Source organism: Equus przewalskii, chromosome 1 (genome assembly GCF_037783145.1).
Source record: "Equus przewalskii isolate Varuska chromosome 1, EquPr2, whole genome shotgun sequence".
NCBI classification, from domain to species: Eukaryota; Metazoa; Chordata; class Mammalia; order Perissodactyla; family Equidae; genus Equus; species Equus przewalskii.
The window spans coordinates 61,453,719-61,480,938 of record NC_091831.1 but is presented as its reverse complement, the minus strand read 5'-3'; the positions used below and the strand labels follow the sequence as shown (position 1 = coordinate 61,480,938).

General features: G+C 37.0%; 1 protein-coding gene across 50 annotated transcripts in view; it reads left to right on the top strand.

The window, feature by feature from the left end:
- USP54 (ubiquitin specific peptidase 54) overlaps positions 1 to 27,220 on the top strand; it is a 113,402-nt gene that overhangs the window by 32,463 nt on the left and 53,719 nt on the right. For 25 of the 50 annotated variants that reach the window (XR_011524275.1, XR_011524272.1, XR_011524274.1 and 22 more), the window contains exons 2-3: positions 17,063 to 17,634; positions 20,540 to 20,632. Coding sequence is in view for 37 of the 50 variants with exons in the window: in XM_070565941.1 (XP_070422042.1) it covers positions 17,488 to 17,634; positions 20,540 to 20,632 (240 nt within the window). In the remaining 13 variants the exon portion in view is untranslated. Of the gene's footprint in view, positions 1 to 16,784; positions 17,635 to 18,419; positions 18,497 to 20,539; positions 20,633 to 27,220 lie in introns of all 50 variants that reach the window. The other 25 variants (XR_011524263.1, XR_011524266.1, XR_011524253.1 and 22 more) reach the window with 3 other exon arrangements.

Genomic DNA, 27,220 nt, shown 5'->3' with positions numbered 1-27,220 from the left:
CAAATAGCTTAGCCTTTTTATGGTTGTAGATGTTTATCTCTCTTTATTTTCAAGCCTGAATCAGAAGCAAATATTGAGTCAATTGACATAGTCTCCATTAGAAAAAGTTGTCTGCAGTATCTCAAGCTAGATATGGACATTTTGGGGGCTCTTTCAGTTAAAGAGAGTCAGAATTTATCATGATGTTAGATTTGGTTGTTCTAGGTACTTATCCCGTCAAACAAAAGGTTTTCTCTTTCAATTAAACTTTCAATGGTTCAATGTCTATTATATTCAACCTCTTTGTGGAATAAAAAGATGTCCTTAAGGAATATATAATGTAGTCCATGTACACAGATAACTGTAACATGGAGGAGGATGGGAATACTGTAATCCAAGCCCCACCTGCAGTGAGAGCACAGAGGAGAATGAAATAAATGAAGACAATGGAAAGGTGAGAGAGGGAGAGGCTTTGATGCAGCTGTTCCTTGAAGGATAGTTGAGTTTTAACAAGAAGAAATGAGAGAAAAGGCACTCCAGGTGGAGGAAATATTAGAGGCAAGGCACTGAGGGAGTACAGAGCATATTCATTATACAGAAAAGAGTCCAGTTTACCTTGAGTGGAGGATGTGAGGAGCACATAATAGGTATTCAGTGAAATGTCTGATCAAAGAATGAGTGAGTAGAAGATGTAGCTAGAAATGGTGGTTAGGTCTAATGATTCTCAAACTTTGTGCAGGTGCCAGACATTTAATTCAATCTTATAAATTAGTAATTAATTTTACTGGCAGAATATGTAAATATAAAAATATGCAATATGAAAATCGCAATCATGAATATGAGTCAATAAGAAAAATGCTATCAAAATAGGTCTGAATGGGGCCAGCCCCATGGCTGAGTGGTTAAGTTTGCAGCTCTTGGCTTCGGCAGCCCAGGGTTTCACCAGTTTGGATCCTGGGTGTGGACCAAGCACCGCTCATCAAGCCATGCTGAGGTGGTGTCCGGCGTCCCACAGCTAGAAGGACCCACAAGTAAAAATATACAACTATGTACTGGGGGGCTTTGGGGAGAAGAAGGAAAAATAAAATCTTGAAAAGAAAAAAAATAGGTCTGATTGATTGCTTTGGGTTTTTTTCTTTCTTTCTTTTTTTTTTGAGGAAGATTAGCCCTGAGCTAACTACTACCAAATCCTCCTCTTTTTGCTGAGGAAGACTGGCCCTGAGCTAACCTTCATGCCCATCTTCCTCTATTTTGTATGTGGGATGCCTACCACAGCATGGTGTGCCAAGCAGTGCCATGTCCACACTAGGGATCTGAACCAGTGAACCCCAGGCTGCTGAGAAGCGGAACGTGCACACTTAACTGCTGTACCACTGGGCCGGCCCCTCTTTTTTTTCCTTAAAGATTTTATTTTCCCTTTTTTCCTCCCAAAGCCCCCTGCTACATAGTTGTGTGTTTTTAGTTGTGGGTCCTTCTAGTTGTGGCATGTGGGATGCCCCCTCAGCATGGCTTGATGACCGGTTCCATGTCCGCACCCAGGATTCGAACTGGCGAAACCCTGGCCTGTCAAAGCAGAGCCCACGAACTTAACCACTTAGCCACGGGGCTGGCCCCATGTTTTTTTCTTTAAGTTTGCTATTTGTTCATGTTTTCTGTGTTACCAGTAGAATAAGTGGACAAGAAAAAATTACAAGAGAGAAACTTGTGAAAAATCCATCCATTAATTTTCCCCCTTGAGAATTAGAAAAATAGCATTTTTCTCTAGCCAAAAGAACACCCTTCTCTGGGAGGCACTAAAGATTTTTGAAAGGAGGAGTAACCTGGTGGTTTAGGAGTCCTCTGGTAGTCATGTAGAAATGGAGGCCTGGCAATGAGTCAGTACTGTGGTGCAGTAGTCCAGAGGTGAGTATCTGAGCCTTAGCAGCAGCAGCAATGAGAATAGAGTGAAAGGCAATAGATATGCAAATTTGTTATCCTGTTTCTAAATAGGAAATAGTACAGTTATTAAACAACCTTCATACTGTTAGAATATTAGGTGTCTCAATGATTGATTACCTCTGCTCCAGAGTCCTTTCATTCTATTTTTAGGGAAAATGAGTTTAAATACTGATTTTAGTTTTTCTTTAAGTAAGGAAATGATGAATTATGGATAATTTACCTCTGAATTATAAGAAATTTAGAAAATAGAAAAAAGGGGAAAAAATCACCCTATCAAGACTCTTATTTTTTACATTTACTTTTCCTTGATCTTGTAGATTTAAAAACTTTCTAATAGTTCATTCTAATTAAATCAAGCTCTGAGAAACAGGTTCCTGAACTAATAAAACTTAACCCATTAAGTTATGCTGCTATACTGTGATGTTAAACATAGTAAACCCAGAGATTTCACATGAAGACTTCATTGGACTCTAATTTACCAGGATCACAAACTATTTCAATGTGTCTTCTTTTCCTGTAAATCTGTCTTAGTCCACCTACCTTTATATGTACAGATATTAATCCCCCAAATGGCTTTATTCCTGGATGGGCCCAAGGTTCCATCTCCTTCTATGAATTATTTGCAAAATTTAAAAAGTTTTTTGGGGCCAGCCTGGTAGCATAATAGTTAAGTTCACACACTCCACTTTGGTGGCCTGGGGTTTGCGGATTCAGATCCTGGGCATGGACCTGCATGCCACTTGTCAAGCCCATGCTGTGGTGGCGTCCCACATACAAAATAGAGGAAGATGGACACAGATGTTAGCTCAGGGCCAACCTTCCTCACCAAAAAAAAAGTTACTTAATAAAATAAAAAGTTTTTTATTTTGAACCAATTTTGGATTTATAGAAATGTTGCAAAAATGGTACAGAGTTTTCATATATCCCTTACATGGCTTCCTCTAACGTTATCATCTTATATAACCATAGTACAATGATCAGAACCAGGAAGTTAACATTGGTACAACACTACTAACTAAAGCCTTTTTTCAAACTTCACCAGTTTGTCCACCATTGTTTTTGTTCCAGGATCCTGTCAAGGATCTCACATTGTATTTTAGGTGTTTTTCTTCCTTAGTTTCCTGTGTACTGTAAAATTTTCTCAGTCTTTCTTTGAAATCTTTTGTAATCTTGACATTTTTGGACAGTATTGATCAGTTGTTTTGTCAGATGGCCTTCAATTTGGATTTGCCTGATATTTTCTCATGATTGGGCTGAGATTATATGGTTTAGCCAAGAATACCACATAGATAATGTTGTGTCCTTCTCAGTGCATTGTTACCATGGGATTCATGATGTCAATATGTATTATTGCTGGTGATGTCGACCTTGATCACTTGGTTAAGGTGGTTTCTGCCAGGTTTCTATACAGTAAAGTTACAGTCTTTCCTTTGTAGTTAATAAATACCTCAGTGAAGATAGTTTGATACTGTTATTTGCATAAATGTCATGGAGTTCTCTACAGGTGGAATTAGTAGTGTTTACTTAAAGACCTCACTGAACTTTATTTAATTATTATGAAATGAATTCCCTTAAGAGATCTATCCCCCTCTAAGCTTCCTGCACCTTACACCTGGTGTCATCAAAGGGCGCTCAGGGTCTGCAGGAACAAATCTTTTCTAGTTAATCTTCATTGGTCTCAGTCCCATTCATGTTCCATTCATAATGAAGTCTTCCAATGTTAATAACCTGTAGCTCTCTGAACCTCATTTACCCCCCTGTCTGTTAGGGTGACAGGCTCTTCCTAGCCCAGTGCCCTTCCAGGCCTTCTCTCTCTTTATGCATAAGCCAGTTTCATTTTAGCAAACAATTGAATGACTACTACATTTTTTTTCAGAAACAGAATGACTACTCCAGTAGGGGATAATTAGGGTGGTTGCAGCTGTAGCCTAGGTTATTACTTCGGCCTGAGAAAAATGGCAGCATATTATGCTGTACTGTGTATATTTGTTGTGAAGTAAGACTGTATTTCATTAATACAGAGACATAAAATGTTTTTTCTAAAAGTTGTCAGCTTCTAGAGCTGTACCCCTAATGCTGTAAGTCTTGAGCTATGATCTTTTAAATTTAGCCCTGTCATTTCTACTCTGTCAACTGTGGATCCCTGGTAGAATTATTACAGTAGGCCCAAGAATGCAAAATCCAAATGTGCACCAAAGAGTATAATTTAGATCTGTTTAGGGGTAGCAAAATTATATAATGAATAACGTATTAGATACTGCTTTGATTAATAAAATACAAATTTATTAGTATTACTGAATTTAAAGTAGCTTTTTGAATTATGTAGTTTCTCAAGTAGTATATCCTATAAAAGTCCAGTTTCTGTAATATGATTCAGATTCTATGGGGGTCTGGAGCTTGTATAATTCAGGGGGTGCTCTTTAAGGAAAACTTTTTTCTTTCTTTTTTTTTTTTTTGCTGAGGAAGATTTGTCCTGAGCTAACATCTGTTGCTAGTCTTCCTTTTTTTCTTTTTTTTGCTTGAGGAACGTTGTGCCTGAGCTAACATCTGTGCCAGTCTTCCTGTATTTTGTATGTGGGTCACCACTACAGCAAGGCTACTGACAAGAGGTGTAGGTCTGTGCCTGAGAACTAAACCCGGGCCACTGAAGCATAGTGCACCAAACTTAACCACTAGGTTGTGGGTCCAGCCCCAGGAAAACATTTTCTTTAAGGTAAAAATTAGATATTGAGCCTTGAGAGTCTGTTCAAGAGAGGGGCCCTGAAGCTTAATCTTCATTAGTTTCTTCTTAAATCTGCCTCTAGATGTAGGGGTCTTCAAAAAGGTTGGAACCCAGTGTTTTCCATCATCTCACATGTGGAAAGGTTTTTAGCTTGCCCGCAAGATGTTAGTGTGTTGTGATTGGAAACAATGTGGAACATACAACTAAGTAACCCTGCTACCCAAGGAAATAGGTAATAGATGATAAGATGATAGACTTCTTTCCCAGTTTTGGCTTCTGGCTTCCTAGAAGTTAACCTGATGTTAGAGACAACAAAGTAATGCAGACTGTTTTGACTTAGTTAATCCCAGGCGCTAGGTAGTAAAGATAATTAAATAAGTATAAAGAAGGTTAAAGATTTAAAAAAAAATTTTTACTTAAAAAAATTTTATTTTTATTTTTTGAGGAAGATTAGCCCTGAGCTAACATCTGCCACCAATCCTCCTCTTTTTTGCCAAGGAAGACTGGCCCTGAGCTAACATCCATACCCATCTTCCTCTACTTTATACGTGGGACGCCTGCCACAGCATGGCTTGACAAGCAGTGCATAGGTCTGCACCCGGGATCCGAACCAGTGAACCTTGGGCCGCCAAAGCCGAACGTGCGAACTTAACCGCTGTGCCACCGGGCCGGCCCTAAAGATTAAATAAATATAAGAATTTATGTTTAGAATGATGTCAGCATCACGGTGGAGTGAGCTGTTGCCTTAGTCTCTCCCCCTAAGATACAATGAAAAAGACATTTATTAACCAACAGAGGACATCCACACAACAATGAACTAACAGAAAGAGAACTCAAGAATAGAATCCCATTTACAATCGCAACAAAAAGAATTAAATATCTAGGAATAAATTTAACCAAAGAGGTGAAACACCCATACACTGAAAACTAGGAGACATTATTGAAAGAAATCAACGATGACATAAAGAAATGGAAAGATATTCCATGCTCACAGATTGGAAGAATAAACATAGTTAAAATGTCCACATTACCTAAAGCAATCTACAGATTCAGTGCAATCTGAATCAGAATCACAATGACATTCTTCGTGGAAATGAAACAAAGAATCCTAAATTTATATGGAACAATAGAAGACTCCAAATAGTGAAAGCAATCCTAAGAAAAAAGAACAAAGCTGGAGGCATCACAAGCCCTGCTTTCAAAATATACTACAAAGCTGTAGTAATCAAAACAGTATGGTAGTGGTACAAAAACAGACACAGAGATCAATGGAACAGAATTAAAAGCCCAGAAATAAAACCACACATCTAAGGACAGCTAATCTTTTTTTTTTTTTTCTGCTTTATCTCCCCAAATCCCCCCTGTACACAGTTGCATATCTTAGTTGCAGGTCCTTCTAGTTGTGGGATGTGGGACGCCGCTTCAACGTGGCCTGATGAGCGGTGCCATGTCCGCGCCCAGGATCTGAGCCCTGGGCCGCCGCAGCGGAGCACGCGAACTTAACCACTCGGCCACGGAGCCGGCCCCTAGGGACAGCTAATCTTTGACAAAGGAGCCAAGAACATACAATGGAGAAAGGAGAGTCTCTTCAATAAATAGTGTTGGGAAAACTGGACAGCCACCTGCAAAACAATGAAAGTAAACTATTATCTTATGCCATACGCAAAAATTAACTCAAAATGAATTAAAGACTTGAAGGTGAGACTCTGAAATCGTAAAACTCCTAGAAGAAAGTATAGACAGTACACTCTCTGACATTGGTCTTAGCAGCATCTTTTCAAATACTGTGCCTACATGGACAAGGGAAACAATAGAAAAAATAAACAAAAATGGGACTACATCAGACTAAAGATCGTCTGCAGGGCAAAGGAAACCAGGAGCAAAATGAAATGACAACCCACTAACTGGGAGAAAATATTTGCGAATCATATATCCGAAGGGATTAATCTCCAAAATATGTAAAGAACTCACACAACTCAACAACAAAAAAACAGACAACTCAATCAAAAAATGGGCAGAGGATATGAACAGTTTTCCAAAGAAGATATACAGATTTTCAATAAGCCCATGAAAAGATGTTCAACATCACTAATCATTAGGGAAATGAAGATCAAAACTACAATGAGATATCACCTTATACCTGTTAGAATGGCTATAATTACCGAGACAAAAAATAATAAATGTTGGAGAGGATGTGGAGAAAAGGGAACCTTCATCCACTGCTGGTGGGAATGCAAACTGGTGCAGCCACTATGGAAAACAGTATGGAGATTTCTCAAAAAATTAAAAATAGGAATACCATATGACCCAGCTATCCCACTACTGGGTATTTATCCAAAGAACTTGAAACCAACAATTCAAAGAGACTTATGCACCCCTACGTTCATTTCAGCATTATTCACAATAGCCAAGATGTGGAAGCAACCTAAGTGCCCATTGACTGATGAATGGATAAAGAAAATGTGGTGTCTGTGTGTGTGTGTGTGTGTGTGTGTGTGTGTGTGTATGCAATGGAATACTACTCGGTCATAAAAAAAGACAAAATCATCCCATTTGCAGCAACATGGATGGACCTTGAGGGTATTATGCTAAGCAAAGTAAGCCAGACAGAGAAAGACAAACACTGCATGATTTCACTCATATGTGGAAGATAAACACATGGACAAAGAGAACAGATTAGTGGTTACCAGAGGGGAAGGGGGTTGGGAAGTGGGCAAAAGGGGTAAATGGGCGCATATATATGGCAACAGATAAAAATTAGACAGTTGTTGGTGAGCACAATGCAGTCTATATGGAAATAGATCAATAATAATGTACATGTGCAATTTCACAATGTTATAAACCATTATGACCTCAATAAAAAAAAGATTAAAAATCAAAAAAAAAAAAAGAAGAGTGAGAGAGAGATCTCTCTGTGTGCATGCACCGAGGAGAGGCCATGTGAGGACACAGTGAGAAGGCGGCTGTCTACAAGCCAAGAAGAGAGCCCTCAGCAGAAGCCAAATCTGCTTCCCCCTTGATCTTGAACTTGCCAGCCTCCAAACTGTAGGAAATATTCACTGTTTATTTTTTTAAAACAAAGAATTTATGTTTAGATTTTTTATTTCTTCATGATTCAGTCTTGGTAGGTTATATATTTCTAGGAACTTACCATTTTTTCTAGATTATCTAATTTGTTGGCATATAATCGTTCATAGTTTTTTTTTATGATCCTTAGCATTTCTGTGTTATCAGTTGTAATGTCTCCTCTTTCATTTCTGATTTTATTTGAGTCTTCTCTCCTTTTTTTCTTAGTTAGTCTAGATAGTGATTTGTTAATTTTGTTTGTCTTTTAAAAAAACCAGTTCTTAAGTCTATTGATTTTTTCTATTACCTTTCTAGTATGGGTTAATTAACTTGATTATGGGAATCCTTTCACAACATATGCGTATATCAAATCATCACGTACACTTTAAATATATTACAATTTTATTTGTCAATTATACCTCAATAAAGCTGGAGAAAAAAGGAATTTATGAACAAGCTTATTTGGCGCTCCTCAGAATCTATTCAGCATTAGTAAAATCTATGTGGCTTTGTCTTTTTCAGAGTTGAGAGCAACACAGTAATAAGATTCTTATCTGCTCTGTCTCTTCCTTCCACCTTTGACTGATTACTGCATAATTTTAGAACTTGGCCAGAAACTAGTAAATGTTAGTAAAGATGATGGTACATTTTCTACAAAGAGTTTGGGAATAAACAGCTGCCAAGTAGCCTGCTGCTTGTGAGTTTATTGTAATCTAGGACTATTCTCTGCATGATGTTGTGAGCCCTTTGCTGCTGCCAGAGGGGCAAAATCAATCAGATAGGAGTAGTACTAGGGTATGAAGCAGTTTTAATTTAAATTTGAATAAATTTGCATACAGGACTTAGTTGCCTTTATCAAGTGGTGGTTGTTTTAGTCATCATCTAACTGACTGTCATTAAAATTAAGCAAGATTCTGTATTTTTTTGAGAAGATTAGCCCTGAGCTAACATCTGCCACCAGTCCTCCTCTTTTTGCTGAGGAAGATTGGCCCTGAACTAACATCTGTGCCCAGCTTCCTCTATTTTATATGTGGGATACCTGCCACAGCATGACTTGATAAGCGGTGCATAATTCTGTGCTCAGGATCCACCCCGTGAACCCTGAGCTGCCAAAGCAGAGCATGCAAACTTAACTGCTGTGCCCACCAGGCTTGCTCCAAGATTCTATATTGAAAACTGTATGTGGACCACTTGTTTGAAACAGATTGCCACTGAACAAATAATGCATGCTCACCAGGTGTTTTTTTCCTTTTTTTAAAATTAAGTATATAAGGATGCATTTGTGCAGAACTACCTCGCTAGGATCTCATCAGTGTTTATATTGATACTCATTATATAAACACTCATCAGTGCCTATATTGACAGTGAGAAAAGCTTAAAGTTTCAACTGAGTCACATTAATATAAAAATATCTTGCTTTTATAAGATGTAGCAATTGTATAGAACGTTAAAAAATACATATTTAGAATCATACTTTTTAGTTAGAATTACAATTTATAAATAGAAAGGTGGATTATCTGACAAAAGAAACTATAGTAAAAATCCCATGATAACGTGTCCCACAATAACAGATGTTTGGATATAATATAAGTGGCTTCTGACCTCCATCCATTCCCCATCCTGAATAGAGTAGGGTAAAGTCCCTTATCCTCTAGGGATGGAAAGGAAGATGAAGGAAGGAGGACTTCAGAAATATTGGCCTATTAGAAACATTAATTGCCCTTAAAATTATAGAAAATTTATATAAGAGCTCAGAAATGGGGAAGATTCCTTCAGGCTTGGGGTGGGCAAGGAATGTTCTACGAAGAGGCTGGGTTACATATAGAGGGGAAGAAGGATATTGAGTATCCTATGTAGGTAAAATGGAATTAATAAGATCACAGAAATGGGAAAACCTTTGTTTGGGAACAAGGTTAATGTAGGGAAATAGAAGGAGATAAATATAAAAGGTAAATTAAGGTCAGATTATGTTATTAAGAATTACGCTAAGAAGTTTGGACATTATTCTCCAGGAAAGACCTGGGAAAATTCTTTGTTTTTTTAGATTGATATTTTAGAACATGCTTTTAAAAATGATTTTTAAAATCTTTGGTAATTTACATAAAATTACCAAAATTTGCATAAAAATACCAAAATCTTTTTGATATAGCTCTCGAATTTTGCTAAATGCATAGAGGTAGTGTAACTACCACCACAATCAAGATATAGAACAGCTTCATCGTCCTAGTACTTCCCTACCCTCATCCCCAACTGTTGGCAACCACTCATCTATTTGACTTTGAATTTTCCAAAATGTTATGTAAGTGAAATCATATATTATTACATAACCTTTTGAGTCTGCTTATGTCACTTAGCATGATGTATTTGAGATTCATCCATATTTTTGTGTATGTCAGTATTCCTTTCTTTTTATTGTTGAGTCTGTTATATGGATGTACAATTTACCAGTAGAAGAACATTTGGGTTGTTTCCAGTTTTTGGTGATTATGTGTAAAGCCACTTAAACACTTGTGTACAGGTTTTTATGTGAGCATAAGCTTTCATTTCTTTTGGGTAAAATACCTAGGAATGGGATTGCTAGGTCATATGGTAAAAAGTGTATTTAACGTCACATGTAACTGCCTACTGCGTTCTGTATTTCCATCAGCAATTTAGGAGAGTTCCAGCTGCTCTGATTCTTCCTCATTAGCAGTTGTTATTGTCAGGTTTTAAATATTTTGTTTGTTTGGTTTTGTGTTTAGCTATTGTAATAGGCATGTAGTATGGTTTTAATTTCCATTTCCCTAATGACTAATAAAATTTAAAATCTTTCTGTATGTTTATTTGCCATCTGTATATCTTCTTTAGTGAACTGTCTGTTTAAATCTTTTGCCCATTTAAGAAAATTGGGAACTTTTTTTTATTATTGATTTTAGAAGATTCTCTATATATTTTGGATACAAGTCATTTATATGATTTGAAAATATTTTCTTCCAATCTTTGGCTTGTCTTTTCATTCTCTTAACAGTGTCTTTCAAACAATAGAAATCCAGTTCTATAATTTTTTTTCTTTTATGAATTGTGCTTTTGTTGTTGTATCTAAGGGTCTTTGCTTAATCAAGGGTCACAAAGTTTTGTTCTGTCTTCTTGAATTTTTATAGTTTTCATTTAGGACTATGACCCATTTTGAGTCATTTTTGTGTAAGGTATAAAGTATGCATCAAGGTTCAGTTTTTTCCAAGTGAGTGATCAGTTGTTCCAACATCATTTGTTGAAAAGACTGTTCTTTCTTCATTGAGTTGCCTTTGCACTTCTATTAAAAATCAATTGACCACATATGTGTAGGCCTGTTTCCAGGCTCTCTGTTCTGTTCCACTGATCTATGAGTCTGTCCTTTCACCAATACCATATGGTGTTGACTTCTGAGTCTTCCAATTTTGTTTTTCTGTTTCAAAATTATTTTGGTTACTGTAATTCCTTTGCCTTTCCATATAACTTTTAGAATCAGCTAGTCAATTTCTATAAAAAGAAGTCCTTCTGGGATTTTGATTTGAAATTGCATTGAATCTATCAATTTGGAGTGAATTGACATCTTAACAAAATTGAGACTTCCAGTTTATGAACATGGCATACCTGTCCACTTATTTAGGTCACCTTTGATTTCTTTCACCAGTGTTTTATAGTTTTCAGCATATAGATCTTACATATATTTTGTTACGTTTATACCTAAGTGTTTCATATTTTGTGGTATTATTGTAAGTGGTACTTTAAAAGAATTTTAATTTCTGATTGTTCATTGCTAGTATATAAAAACACAATTGATTTTTTTTTTTTTAATATTCACTCTGTATTTTGGGGCCCTACCAACCTCACTTATTAGTTCTTAGAGGTTTTTTTTGTAGATTCCTTGGGATTTTTTAAATGTAGAACATCATGTTGTCTGTGAATGAAAGTTTTATTTCTTCTCTTCCAATCTGTATATTTTTCATTTCTTTTTCTTTCCTTATTGCACAGGCTAGGACCTCTAGTATGATGTTGAATAGGAGTGGTAAGAGTAGTCATCTTTGCCTTTCTTGGGACCTGAAAATGGTGGGAGTGGTTCTATCAAAAACTTCCTTTGGCTGGCAACTGACATTGCTCTGCTGGTAAGGAACAATTCAAGATTTCTGCCTCTTTGTATAAAATGAGCAGAAATAAGTATTGAGACATGTTAAAGAGAAATATTAATAAAAAAGCTAATTATATAAATGAATTGGAATGGCAAGAGACAGGAGACCAGAAAGACTTATCTATTGTAATAGTTTAAATGGGAGGTAATTGTGGTGTAAAGTAAGGTGATGACAATGGAAGTGAAAAAGAAGGATCAATATAAGAGATTTTGAAGGGAGAATTGACAAACCTTTGTGATGTGAATAGGGAAGGAGGAGGAGGGATTGAAAGGAGACAAAAACTACAGAGATTTTGAACCAGGGTAATTGGAAATGCCATTAGTCAAAAAAAGAGGTGGGGCGGGGAGGGAATCAGAGGAGGAACTGCTTTTGCGGGGAAGGCGATCTGGACATGTTGAACTTGTTCTGAAAGTGGGGCAGTGTGCACCTCATTGGTAATCTGGTTTTAGAGTTCATGAGATTTGTGATTTATCAAACCAGAAGTGATAGTTGAAGTTCCGACAGAGAAGAGCATGAGAACACCATGGGAAGTACTATGGAGAGAAGCAAGAAGGTCTGATTTAAACTTTAGTGTATGCCCACTTTTAAGAAACCAACAAAGGAGAGAGAAAATGAACTGTCTGAACAGTAGGAGAACCAATAATATTCATTTGTCATTCTTTCATTTTATTCCTTCTGTCATTTTCTTATTAATTTACTCAATGAATCCAAGACTGTGTAGCATTAAGGCAGCCAGTATTAGGTACTACAAGAAAGTTAAGAAAAATGAGGCCCATGGAAAAGTCAGTAGGTTTTTAAATTAGGAGATTGCTTTAGAAAACGAATGTTCCATGAAGTAAAATTGTGGCGGTGGAGTGAAGGAGCAGTACCAAGTTCTGAAAAGATTGGTGGTGAACAAGGAGAGGCAGCAGTTGTAAAATATTAATTGTGGAGATATTTAGTAGTAAAAGGTTGAAAAAAATTTAGGACAGGGGCTGGCCCTGTGGCATAGTGGTTAGGTTCAGTGCACTCCACTTTGGCAGCCTGGATTTGCAGGTTTGGATCCTGGGCATGGACCTATACCACTTGTCAGCCATGCTGTGGCGGTGACCTACATACAAAGTAGAGGAAGACTGGCACAGATGTTAGCTCAGGGCTAATCTTCCTCAAGCAAAAAAAGAGGAAGATTGGCAATAGATGTTAGCTCAGGGCTAATTTTCCTCAGGGAAAAAAAAATTTAGGACTGTAGGCATAGAGTTAATAGGTAGCCTTTGTTGTTGCTGTTTTTTTTCTTTAAAGAGTATAGGATATCTGTGTGTGGTTATTTTTAAAGTGGAAAGAGCTAATGAGGAAGGAATGTTTGAAAGGTAATAATAACAACAACAGTCATTTATATAGCAATTGCTTTATGCCAGATGTTGATATTAGCACTTTGCCTGTATTAACTAACTTTAATCCTCATAATAACCAACAAGATACTACAGATATGGCTGGGAATTATTGACATGTGGAGTGTACCGAGGAATTGAGGTAATTGCATATTGATTTATTTGTTGAAATATAGTTTCTTAACTAAATTACAAGTAAACTGCGATATAGAAGAACAGAAACTAGAAACGTGATCAACTTTCCTGGCTGAACTGTTTGGATATCTCAATGTAGTACAGTTTGACTTCCTAATGTTTGGGTTACTTTTTATTTTAATCACTAGGGGCTACTGTTCCTTCATTAGAAACTGAGATGCTCTTCATGGTTTTTCCATTTGAATCATTGATCAGTTGAACGTGGTCATTCTTTGCAGACCTTCTAAAATGTTAGTGTATTCCTTGTGAATAGGTTCAGTTGTTTTCCTTTCTAAGTTAAACTTTGTATTTTTAAAATAATTGTAAAATTTAAATGTTTCTCCAGGCACATAGCTAAATTATACTGACATATCACTTATCCTGTGTGAGGCCTGTTGTTCTTTTTATACAACTAGATTTATTCCTGGTGGCTTACAACTTTCTAGTATCCTGAGGTCCCCAAACCAGAGTTTACTTTTTTTCTTTTAGGTATGGCAGTTCACTCATTCAGTGAACTCATTATTCATTCCTTGTATTAAAAACTTGCTGGTTCTTTCACATGACTGTCTCATTAAATCTCAGCCATTGTCTGAAATAGGTATTGTGTCACCATTTTACAGACCCAGACAACAAAGTTCGAGATACCTAAGTAGTTTGGGATTATACAAAGTAGTAAAAATGTGGGAATTGAACCCATGTCTTCTAACTCCAAGTCTAGTCCCAGTCTTTATAATATCACAATTACTCTACATTACTTGCTCCTTACAAATTTGACATTATACTGTATTTTGAGCTCTGCTTTTCATAGAAATAGTATTCAAGCTTTATTCCATTTTATTTTGTCGTCATATCACTACTTTTTTGTGTTTGTCTTTCTCTCCCTTTTTTTTTTTTGGTTTGGGATTGCCAGTATGATGTAGCATGGTTAGTATCTAGCTCAATGCTTTTAGTCATGATTTTGCATTGAATCACAAATACTACATACAGTAAAAGGTAATTTTTACATAATTTTAAATTCTTTTTTTATTTTGCAGATATCAGTTTCTTTCAACTTAAAAAAAAATTTAAAACTTACAGAGAAGTTGCAAGAACTAGTACAAAGAATTTCCATATACCCTTCATCTAGATTTACCTATTTTTAACATTTTGCTATAATTTACCATTTTCACTCTTTCCCTCTTTCCATATATATATAAAGATATACACACACACAGATACATACATACATATATGATTTTTTTCTTCTGAATCATTTCAGAGTAAGTTGCTAATTTTATGCTCTTTTGCCCCTAAATACTTATGTATTGCTTAAGAAGTTATTTTCTTCTTTAAAATAGGTTGTTAGAGCCTGTGGGTAGAACTCTTAATTGACTTTCTCATATATCTTTAGTAGATGGCATTGGAGAAGGATTATGTTGTTTTGGTGCTAGACCTGCAACTTAAGGTCTATTTTATCATCAATATTTCTTTGGACCATTTGTTACTGCCTCTCTTGGCTTTGCTCTTTTTGTCTCTCACCTCTAGTTTCTGACACACCTAGAGCAAGTGTGAGAGCTTATTGCCTTACTCGATGTGATGCTGCCATTCAGAGCCTGAGAATCTTTTTTTTCTGCCGCTGCCTTTTTTCCCTTTGCTCCCTGAACTCAGGGGTGTGTATCATAGGGCAGACTGAGTTTCAGTAAGCTGCTATTGTGTATACTGGAAACCCTGCTGCCTGCCAAGTCCTTTTGGCTGTGAGCAAAGTGGAGGCTTGGTACTTGTCATTACTTTGCAGCAGTTGAGCTGAAGGAATGCTGTATAGCTTGTTGGAAGTTGCTTCATGGGCTTGAGTGGGGTGTGTATGAGGGTGTGTGTAGAGAGTTGAGGGTCTTGTAGTCTGTGTGGGAGACATGGGATCCTTGCTGATGTCATGCTAATCATCAGGCAGTATTTATTGAGTGCCTCCTTAAGCTTAGCACTGTGATAGGAGCTTTTGGAATAGTATAATACAATTCATAATTAAGTCAAAGTATAACAGTCAAACAGTTCTAGCTCTGCCACTTATTAGCTTTGATTTGGGCAAGTTAGTGTCTTTAAGCCTCCCTTTACTCTTCTGTGAATGGAACTATGAATACGTACAGGATAGGGCTGTTGTGAAGATCAAATAAAGACTGCAAATAAATAGTGTTTAGCACATGTCTGGCACTAGTTAGTATTTCATTTCCTACAGTCATATTTAGAATATATGACTATCATATAAAATAAGTAGAGTAACATGATACTACCGTGTATAACCAAATATTTTAACTGTGACATGTAGTCTGGGAATTTAGAAAAGGGAAAGAATTTAGAGAAGGGAAAGAGCATCTCCCTTTAGAGGAGGAAAATGGTCTTGTGCAACCATGTAATGTTTCTGTACCTCAGTTTTTCCACTGGACACACTGTGGATAATGCTAAGTGATCTCCCGGAGAATGATTAAGATGTTATAACATTTTCGCTTTTTTAGGTGGTCTATATGATGGTGGGAAGGAAGGGAGAAGCTTGGGGAACTGTTAGAAACCAATTTAACACTTAATATTCTTAATTTTTTCCTGGTGTGGACATGGCAGCCTTATAAGAAAACTTAAAGTTGGAGATTAGAAGCGTTTCCTTCCAAGGAAGATGCTTGCTTTGGTATTTCTCTGTCACCTCACTGGCATTTTAATTAGTTGAAAACTAATGTTGGTCAATTGATGGCCTCTGATTGTGAGTGCCTCAGATATAATCTGAGGATTAAGTGATTTGTAACCTAAATTATCTCTGTGATCCTCTGTATAAATATAATATACAAACAAACAGGGCAGGAGAAGATTTAGTTCTTTTGGACTGAATGTTAAAGACGTATGGTTTACTCACCATGAATGTATCTCTGGGTTGGGACATGTTTACTCATAACTGAGTCCAGACTGATGACTTGGCCTTCTTCCCTTTAAATAAGCTTTGAAAGCCATGCACATGTGAAACACCTTTAAAAATTTCTTTACTTACAACATCCAAAAGAAACTGTTTCAATTCCTAGCTTGGTATGTTGCTTATTTGGTAATTTTTTTGTTAGCCTGATTTTAGAAAGTGTATTGGGTTTTTATTTTTGTCCAGATCAACTTTCTTCTCCTTCTAGAAAATTTCAGAGAAGTTTCCCACGAAAGTTAAGCTTCACACACCTTTTTCTTCCCCCTCTTTCGTTTGATTGTTTCTCCTTTTTGTTGTTGTTAAGGTAGTTTTGGGTTTTTTTTGGGGGGGAGGCATTGTTTGCCAAGGTTTCAAGTTTATAGTAAGAGGTGAGGCAACGTTGATCTTGGCAGAACAGCACAAAGCCAGTAGAGTCATTAAGTGACGCAAGCTTTTGATTTTTTTTTTTCTTTTTGTTAAAGCTCTCTGGCACAGCTGGCTATTCTAGTCACAGGGGAAAAGAGAAGAGAGTTACTGAAGTTCTGGATGGAATGATAGAAGATGTTTGAGACATATTAAAAAAATAGCAGCTGCAACAACAACAGAAGTACCGTATAATTCAAACAAGCTTCTTAGTTTTGTGGGATCCATGTTAGTTGCTTAGAACCTGAGTTTTTACTTCAGAGGATGATGGGACAAGGAAATAGAAGGCAAGAAGGTTGCGTTGGATTCTTGCTTATCTGTCTGCCTCTCCTTCCAGTTGGAAGAATCTTCAATCCACAAGAAGCATTGTAAACAAGCCTAACGAACACGTCCTACCCTGATCTGGATACTGTTGGAGTTGAGGATTACAGCCAGTTCACCAGGATTTTATGGAGGCAGTTCAAGAAAAATAGAAGGAAGCAATAACTTAAGGATTTTTCTGTTTGTATTAGTCCTGTGCTATGTTAAATTGTGGACATTATTTGGAACAAGTAGGAGACGGCTCTGTCATGTGGATCTAAGAAGATACCTGAGTTCCTTGAGCTACATATATGATGTTTGGAAGGTTATAAACTCAAAATCTTTCAACATAAATTCATTAAATTCTGGATTATCTTTCTATTAAGGACTTCACCAGACAGAAACTCCCTCCCCAAAAGATACAAAACCTTCTCTGTGTTTTCAGACTAAATGTGAACAATAATGTCTTGGAAGAGAAATTATTTTTCAGGAGGCCGTGGTAGTGTCCAAGGGATGTTTGCACCTCGAAGCTCAACCTCCATAGCCCCTAGCAAAGGCCTCAGCAATGAGCCAGGGCAAAACAGCTGCTTCCTCAACAGTGCCTTGCAGGTAAGGGTAATTTCTTTCCTTTTGGTGGACTTTGACTTTTAGTTGCTGATGCTGTATTTCTGATAACTTTTTTTTTCTTTCTTTTTTTTTTTTGGTCAGGAAGATTGGCCCTGAGCTAACATCTGTTGCCAATCTTCCTCTTTTTGCTTGAGGAAGATTGTCACTGAGCTAACATCTGTGCCAATCTTCCTCTATTTTGTATGTGGGATGCTGCCACAGCATGGCTTGATGAGTAGTGTGCAGGTCTGCCCCCCGGGATCTGAACCAGCAAACCCTGGACTACCAAAGCAGAGCATGCAAACTTAATCATTATGCCACCAGGCCAACCCCTGGTAACTCTTTTAAATATAATACTTGGCAGTCTGTTTGAGGTTAGCAGCTTGAGATCCTTTTTTAAGTTTATCCGTGTGATCTTAGGCAAGTCACTTTATCTCTTTGAGTGTCAATTACCTCATTTATAACAAAAGGGATTAATTATGATAGTAGAAGTAATAACTGTAACTGCTACTACTTACCTGCCTAAAGGGAGGTGCATGGACTAGATGATCTTACTACTTTTTTATTTACTTTTTTCCTGAACAGTCTCTATTGTTTCCTTTTTTTCTTTTTGAGACCAATGTCTTATCACCCTGATTGTTTTTCTCTAGTATAAAAAGCAAAATTCTTTCAATGAGTCAAAGACCTTCAGGTTTATCATTCTTGTCTCATAATATTCAGGCTCTTAGCACACACACTGAATGGAGTTCACTTTTTGACTGTCTACTTCTTCATCTCCTTCCTCTAAGCTCTCCTCCAGTGGCTCATGATTGGTGTCTGGTCAGACATGCTTGAACAGAGCAAGTGGAAAGTAAAGTCCCCTAAGGTGATTATCTACTCCAGATTTTTCCCTTTTGGTGTTGCTTACCATCTTAGTGGTCTCAGAATCCCAAAGCTTCCTTTCTGTCTGCCCGTTCTGCCTAGTGAGGCTTGTAAGAGTGTTAGGTTCATCCCTCTTGGCCTAACTTTCAAGTAATTACTTTCTCCTCTTTTCTGCTTTTCAGAGTAAAAGTAAATGAAATTTGCCATCCAAGATAATTATGCTTGGGTGAAATACTAGTTTACCCTCACATGTAATGAGAAAATAAGTTGCCGTGAGAGAAGAAGAGATAAGAAATGTATTTAGTGTAAAAGCACCGGACTTAGGGCTGAGGAGACCTGGTTCTATTTCTAGCCCTTCTGTAGACTAGCCTTGTGATCTTGTGCAGGTAATAGTGTTTCAGTTTCTTCGTTCATAATGCAAGAATCTTGTCAAGATTATTTATGTAGTAGAAGTTTCATACTCTCTCTCACTTTTCAAAATTTCTATTTGAAAACATTAAAAAAAATCCTATGCTGTCAAGCCTATAAGAAGAGTTTAAGTACTTTCCCTAGTTACTAGTACAAATTTCATGCAGTTGGATGGGCTTAGTTAGGTTTTTTTTTCCCCAGATGATGCATATTAGGTTTTTGAGTGACTTTGTGTAGACAAATAATACTTTTATAATTTAGAAGCAGGCAAGATAGGGTATTGATGTAGGTGTGTGTGTGTTTACCTTCTACCTCACCATAGTCCTGTTTTTATAATTCTGTTTCTTTCTATATGTTTTATTATACTGTCAGTTGAAACAATGATATTTATGACTTTCTGTTCTAATTTCCAGTGCCATATGGAAGACATACTATACATACATACATACATATATATGTTTCTTTATCCATATTTAAACATTGAGTCATTGATGGTTTTGGAGTACCTATTATAATCATGTTACAAGTTGAAAATAATTGTTTCTATGAGCTAATATTCTAACTTTTGATATGAAAGTTGTGTTTACCACAGATATGTTAAACCCATTACATTTATTATAAAAAGGTGTGACTTGTTTGGGAGCATAGTGTGTTTCAAAGAACTTTTGGAATATATACCTTGAGATACCTAAGTAAGAAGAAGCTCCAGAGGTGTACTGTGAATCTGGGGCTCCAGAGTGTAGTGCCTTTTCCTATATGATGGCATTTAAATGTTTTCCAGGCAACAGGACCTTTGTAAGGCATTATGCTATATATTATGCCGTTTCTTTTTTAACTAAAGCCCATAGTCTATTCAGATTCCCTTAGTTTTTACCTAGTGTCTTTTTCTATTCCAGGATATCACATTTACATTTACTTGTCATGTCTGCTTAGGCTCCTCTTGGCTGTGACAGTTTCTCAAAATTTCCTGGTTTTTGGTGATCTTGACAATTTTGAAGAGTACTAGTCAAGTATTTTGTAGAATGTCCCACTATTGGACTTTTTCTGATGTTTTTCTCATGATTAGACTGGGGTTATGGGTTTTTGAGAAGAAGACCATAAAAGTAAAGTTCCATTCTCATTACATCATATCAGGATTACATGCTATGAGCATGATTTATCACTGTTGATATCACCATTTTTTAAATTCTGTTAACTTAAGGACATCATACCACTCTCAGAAAGGTCCAAAAATTGAGAAATCTGGCAAAGATAAAATTCCACACTGCAATTAAAGCTTCTGAATAAGTTTTAAAATATTCTTGCTTTTCTTATGTGGACCATTAAAATAAACGCTTACTCTGCAGCTTTTAACCCATAAATTTCCTCTTCAGGATCACATTGGATGTATGTCGTACCATATTTTCTCTTGTGACCTTCATTCATGTTCAGATCAATGTCTTTTTCAGAATATGATCATCTCTCCCTCTTGTTAGATACCTTACTTTTTTGACATTTGTTTTAATATACTAGAATGAACTTTTCTCTTGGGAATAAAGATATCTTCTGCAGTCATCATCTGTGTTTGCTTGAACTCTTGAATTTAGAATTAAATGGTGGCTTTTTATAGAGTAAGGAAGTATTTTCCCTTTTCCACCAGGTTTTATGGCACTTGGACATCTTCCGACGTAGCTTTAGGCAGCTTACAACTCACAAATGCATGGGAGATTCCTGTATCTTTTGTGCTCTCAAGGTAAGTACTTCAAATTTGTTTCTTCTCACTACCATTAGGTTGCCAAATGATCAATATTGAGGTGGTTTGGTTAATCAGAGTGGTGCTAAGGAGTTTATTACTGAGTCCTCTGCCTGTGTTTTAGTGCAAAGGATGAGTATGATTAGTTTTGCTTGCTTTAGAGAATTACTACTTGGCTTGGGCAGAATGTTTTTCTCAACCTTTTTGCCCATACACAGCTCTATTTCATGTGATAGGATATGATTCAAATATGCTTAGATTTTGAGTATTTACCTGAAAAACTAATTCTAAATTTTCATTTTGAAAGAATAAACAACCAACTATTTTTAATGGAATTAACTATTATCTATTAAAGTTAAATTTAGCAACAAACTCTTCCTGAGAAAAGCCAGTACTAAAATTTTCCTATTCCCTAATGTTTCCCATGATTACATTTAACAGATTATTTATAGCAGTTCTCTACCTCATAATCTGACTCCATGTTTTTCATTTTTTAATAAAATGAAACTGAAGATTCATGTGGAGACACAGAAAACGGCCTAAAGTGAGAGATTTCTGACTCAGAGATTTTAGATATACTGCTAAAGAGGAAGAACTAGGATGTATATAGGGTCTTGCATTACTTTATTTGCTTTTCCAACATGTAGCTTCTCCATGTGTTCTTGGTCCGGATATACAATGGATTATATGTGGTTGGATGAGTCTGCTTGAGTTCTGAGTAAGCTTCCAGAGTCGTTTATCAGTCTCATGAAGTCTGAATTCTTGGTTTGTCACAGACGTGCTTGGATGTGATCGTTATATGTTTAGTTGCTTTTACATATTAGAGTAAGAATTGTGACCAAAAATTCGAGGAGAATTTTCTAGTTATGTTGGTTATTTGCAACAACTGACTCAAAACGATTTTTTGACGGGCATCACTTTGGAATTTTAAGTCCATGAATGGCAGATATCTTTTTATTTTATTTATTTTTTTTGTGAGGAAGATTGGCCCTGAGCTAACATCTGGACCAGTCCTCCTCTACTTTATGTGGGACACCGCCTCAGCATGGCTTGATGAGTGGCACTAGGTCTGTGCCCAGGATCCAAACCTGTGAACCCAGGGCTGCTGAAGCAGAGCTTCGGAACTTAACTACTATGCCACTGCGCTGGCCCCTGGGCAGATATATTTATTTTTTAATTTAATTTTATTTTTTTTGAGGAAGATCAGCCCTGAGCTAAATCTGCTGCCAATCCTCCTCTCTCTCTCTCTCTTTTTTTTGCTGAAGAAGACTGGTCCTGAGCTAACACGCATGCCCATCTTCCTCTACTTTATATGTGGGACACCTACCACAGCATGGCTGGCCAAGCAGTGCCATGTCCACACCCGGGATCCGAACTGGTGAACCCTGAGCCACCGAAGTGGAATGTGCACACTTAACCGCTGCGCCACTGGGCCGGCCCCTAGGCAGATATCTTTAGAAAGAGATAACTGAGTCTTCTGAACTTTTTGCCACTTGGGTCACAAACATCTTTTTTCTCCACTCTTTCTTTGGAACCATTATAACTTTTAGCAAAATATAGAATATAAATTGTTGATTAATTGGAGAGTTTAAATATGAAAGTTTATTAAAACCAGATCTTTTACAAGATGTAACATTTCTGACTATGCCCATTCAGACAGAAGTCCATCCAAAAGAGTATTTGGCTTGATTCTGAAAGGTACATTGCTATTAAGTATCTAATTTTAGATAAACAAGAAATATAATAGTCCTTTGGTCATCAAGTTTGAGGGAAGTCTGGTTCGTGGCATTAAAACCAAAAAACTAAGGCAAGATACTTGCTAGAGAGATTTGAATCCTACAGAAATTTCTGGTAGAAGAATCTCCTGAAATTGGAAATTCTTAGCTGTACCAGGGAGGGATGATAGAACTTATATGACCCCCTGACATGCCTTTTATTAGTCAGGATTGTGCCATACTCTTTATCAACCCAGGTGGGACTCTGGAGAACTAGCTGTCACAATCTTTTTCTGTTTCCTTTTCCAAAGGGACAAATTGTTATTTTAATGTAAATCAGTATCGTTATATAAGCCAGAGAGATGAAGAAAACCAACCACCAGACTTTATGGGACATCCTCTGAGACACCCAAGTACAGAAAATAAGTCGTTTTTTAACCTGTAGGTACTGAGGATGTATCTTGGGACTCTTTCAGAGAAGCAATTGCTTATGATAGATAGGTAAATGGGCTTAGGGGATCAAAGGCTGTATTCTGGGTCTTCATAACTCTGAAGTTGTGTTGGAATTCTGATATCTTTACTTATCACATCACCGCTTGATCTATTCATTAGATTTCTTTTCCTTCACTGACTCTTTTATTACATTGGGAGTATATTAAAAATTTGATTTTTTCCTCAAGTGCTTTTCAATCCCTCAGCACTATATAAATATAAATAATTAGGCATAGGTTACACAAAGTTCATGTTTTAGGTGGCACTGTTAGCAGTCTTCTAATTATGGTGTGCTTAATTTAAAAATTATAAATAGACTTATAATGCAGATGGATTAATTTGACAGTACGGATGAGCTGAACTTGGTTCTAATAGCTGAGAAATTTAAATTTCTAGAATGGCCATAGTTTCTAAGAGACATTCCTTTCATCCAGACTGGAGGGCTTTATTTTCTGAGAGAACACAGGGATGATGAGTGTATGGAAGAGTAAACCTGGGATGGACCAGCAGCACCTGGACCTTCCCATAGGATATCTCTTTTGTTCCCTATTTTAAAAATATTTTTATAAATATGAAAATAATACAATTCATCATTGAGCTAGGTTCTAGTCAGTATAATAAGATAAGAAAAACAAAGGAAAGATAAAGATTAGAAAGGAAGCAACAAAGTTGTCATTATTTGCGGGTGATGTGATTGGCTATTTGGATAAATCCCAAAGAGGGGCTGGCCTGGTGGTGCAGCGATTAAGTGCACACATTCCACTTTGGCGGCCCAGTTCTCTGATTCGGATCCCGGGTGTGGACATGGCACCGCTTGGCAAGCCATGCTCTGGTAGGCGTCCCACATATAAAATAGAGGAAGATGGGAGGAAGATGGGCACGGATGTTAGCTCAGGGCCAGTCTTCCTCAGCAAAAGGAGGAGGATTGCCAGCAGATGTTAGCTCAGGGCTAATCTTCCTCAAAAACAAAAACAAAAACAAATAATCTACTGATAATTTCAAAATCAGTAAGAGAATTTAGCAGGTTGTTGCCAATAAGATCAAGATATAACGTTCAATTGCATTTAGCAGCTAACAGAAAGCACAATTTAAAAAGAGCTTTTTATAATAGCAACAAAGTATATAAAGTAGATATAAATAAATCTTACAAAAAAGATGTAAGACATTTGTGTAAAACCCCCACAGAGATTCCGTATAATAAGTAATCATCAAGTGAACATCCTTGTAGCAGCTCTTGAGGTGAAAATAGAACACTGCCAGTACCATAGACATTCTCCTTCCCGCCTTTCTCAGTGACATCTCCTGCCTTCTCCCAGGGGTTACCACTTTCCTAATGTTTGTGGCAATCACTTCCTTATTTTAGCTGATAGTTTTACTACCTATGTATCCATATTTAAACAATCTAATTTAAAAATGACCTGTTTTTGAAACTTTGTTGTAAATGGAATCACTCTGCATAAACTTGTGTGTATGTGTGTCTTTAGCTCAGCAATATGTTTATAAGATCATCATGTTGTGTGTGGGTTGAGTTTGTTCATTTTCATTATTTTATGGTATTTCATTGTGTAAATAAAGGACTCTTTATCCATTCTGCTGCTGGTAATCATTTGGATTATTTCCAATTTTTTATTTAATTTAATTATTTTTTTATTTTTTCATTGTTTTTTAAGATTGGCACCTGAGCTAACATCTGTTGCCAATCTTTGTTTTTTTTGTTTCTTCTTCTTCTCCCCAAAGCTCCCCACTACATAATTGTATATTCTAGTTGTAGGTCCCTCTGGCTGTGCTGTGTGGGATGCCGCCTCAGCATGGCCTGATGAGCAATGCTAGGTCTGTGCCTAGGATCCAAACCAGTGAAACGCTGGGCCGCCGAAGTGGAACGTGCAAACTTAACCATTTGGCCACGGGGCCGGCTCCATCCAGTTTTTTATTTTTTATGAACAATATTGCCAAGAACATTGTTGTACATATCTACATATGTGTATACATTTCTTTTGCATACATGCCCAGGAATGGATGTACTGGATTGTAGGATATTTATATCTTCAACTTTTTTAGGTAATGCCAACTGTTTTCCAGTATATCCACATGTTTTCCAATGTGGCAGTATTAATGTATACTCTGACCAGCAGATTTTTCCTGAAAGTTGAGAAAATTCAATTCTGAACTTTATATTACAAACAGTGAAGAACAGACAGAACATTCTTGAAGAAGAATAACAAAATGAGCAACTTGCCTTTTGTGTTAGAGTAGGCTAAGTTATGTTGTGGTAACAAACTAAAATCTCAGTGATAAATATATAAAAGATTTATTCTCATGCACATTACTTGTCCACTGTAGGTTAGTAGGAAAACCCTACTTATAGTCACTCAGGAACTTAGGTGCCAAAGCTACAAGCAAGTTGAATATTACTAAGCCAGAGAGAAAAAGAGCTCTGGAGGGTTTTGCACAAGCAATTAAATGTTCAGCAGGTCACTTCTGTTCACAACTCATTGACCAGAGCTAATCATATGGTGCTAATCACAAGGGGGCCAGAAAGTGTGATCCTGTCATAATCCTTGGGAGAGGGAAGAACCAGAAATATTTGGGAAACAGTACTAGTGGTTACCATACTTTATCAGATATCAAGGCTTATTATAAAACTGTAGTAATTAAGACAAAGTGAGGGGTCGGCTCCGTGGCCGAGTGGTTAAGTTCACACGCTCCCCTGCGGCGGCCCAGGGTTTGGATCCTGGGCGCGGACATGGCACCACTCATCAGGCCACGTTGAGGTGGCGTCCCACATCCCACAACTAGAAGGACCTGCAACTAAGATATACAACTATGTATTGGGGGGCGGGCGGTTTGGGAAATAAAGCAGGAAGAAAAAAAAAGATTGGCAACAGTTGTTAGCCCAGGTGCCACTCCTTAATAAAAAGGAAGATTGGCAACAGTTGTTAGCCTAGGTGCCAATCTTTAAGAAAAAAAAAAAAGACAATGTGGTATCAACACAGTATGACTACTCAATGGAATAAAATCAAGAGTTCAGAAACAGACATGTGGAAACTTGCCTTTTGCCCTGTGAATCAAAGGAGTAAGTGGTGCTTAGATGATTGGTTATCCATATAGAAAAAAGAGGAAATTAGATCTCTACCTCATATTATACCAAAAGTAAGAATTTCACATGGATTAGGAACTAAATTGTGAAAGATAAAATGTTTACAGTATTAGAAGAAAATGTGAGAGAATATCATGACATCAGGGATAGAGAAGATTCATTAAATAAGACATGAAACATACAAAGTTAAAAAATTGATATGTTTTACTATAGAAAACTCAAGAACTACTTTTCATCAGAAGACTCCATAAAGAGAGTAAAGGACCCAGCCCCGTGGCCAAGTGGTTAAAGTTCTGCGTGCCTCACCTTGGCAGCTCAGGTTTGTCGGTTCACATCCTGGGTGCAGACCTGCTCTACTCACCAGCTGTGCTGTGGAGGTGTCCCATATATAAAAAAATGGAGGAGGATTGGCATAGCTGTTAGCTCAGGGCGAATCTTCCTCACCAGAAAAAAATAAAAAAGAGTAAAGACACAAGGCTACAAACTGGAAGAAAATACCTACAATATATATAACCAAAAAAGGATTGGTAATCAGCATAGAACTCCAGAGAAGAACTCCTATAAAGAAAAAGTAAAAGATAAAGGAGTCAACAGGAAAATGGGAAGAAGACATAAACAGACATTTCTCAGAAAAAGAAACCCAAATGACCTTTAAACATGTGAGCGATGCTTACCCTCTTTAGCAATCTAAGAAATGTAAATTAAACCATACCCCTCAAATTAGTAGAAATTTAAAAATTGGGTAAAATTGGGGGCTGGCCCCATGGCCGAGTGGTTAAGTTTGCACGCTCTGCTTTGGTGGCCCAGGGTTTCACCGGTTCGGATCCTGGGCATGGACATGGCACTGCTCATTAGGCCATGTTGAGATGGTGTCCCACATACCACAGCTAGAAGGACCCACAACTAAAATATACAACTATGTACTGGGGGGATTTAGGAAGAAAAATCAGGGAAAAAAAAGAAGATTGGCAACAGTTGTTAGCTCAGGTGCCAATCTTTAAAAAAAAAAAAAAAAAGATTAAAAAAATTGTGTAAAATTGTTACCTAAAAGGTAGAATAATGAGAACGAACTTACATGCTAGTTGGAATATAAACTGATGCCACTACTTAGAAAAACAGTTTGTCATTACGTTTGTCAAGTAAAATTGAACTAGCATATACCTTGTCACTCAGTAATTCTACTCCTAGATATACACTGTAGAAAACTTCCTTGTGCATACATACCAGAAGATATATTTGAGAATCTTTAAAGTAGCATTTTTTGTGATTATGGGAAAATGGAAA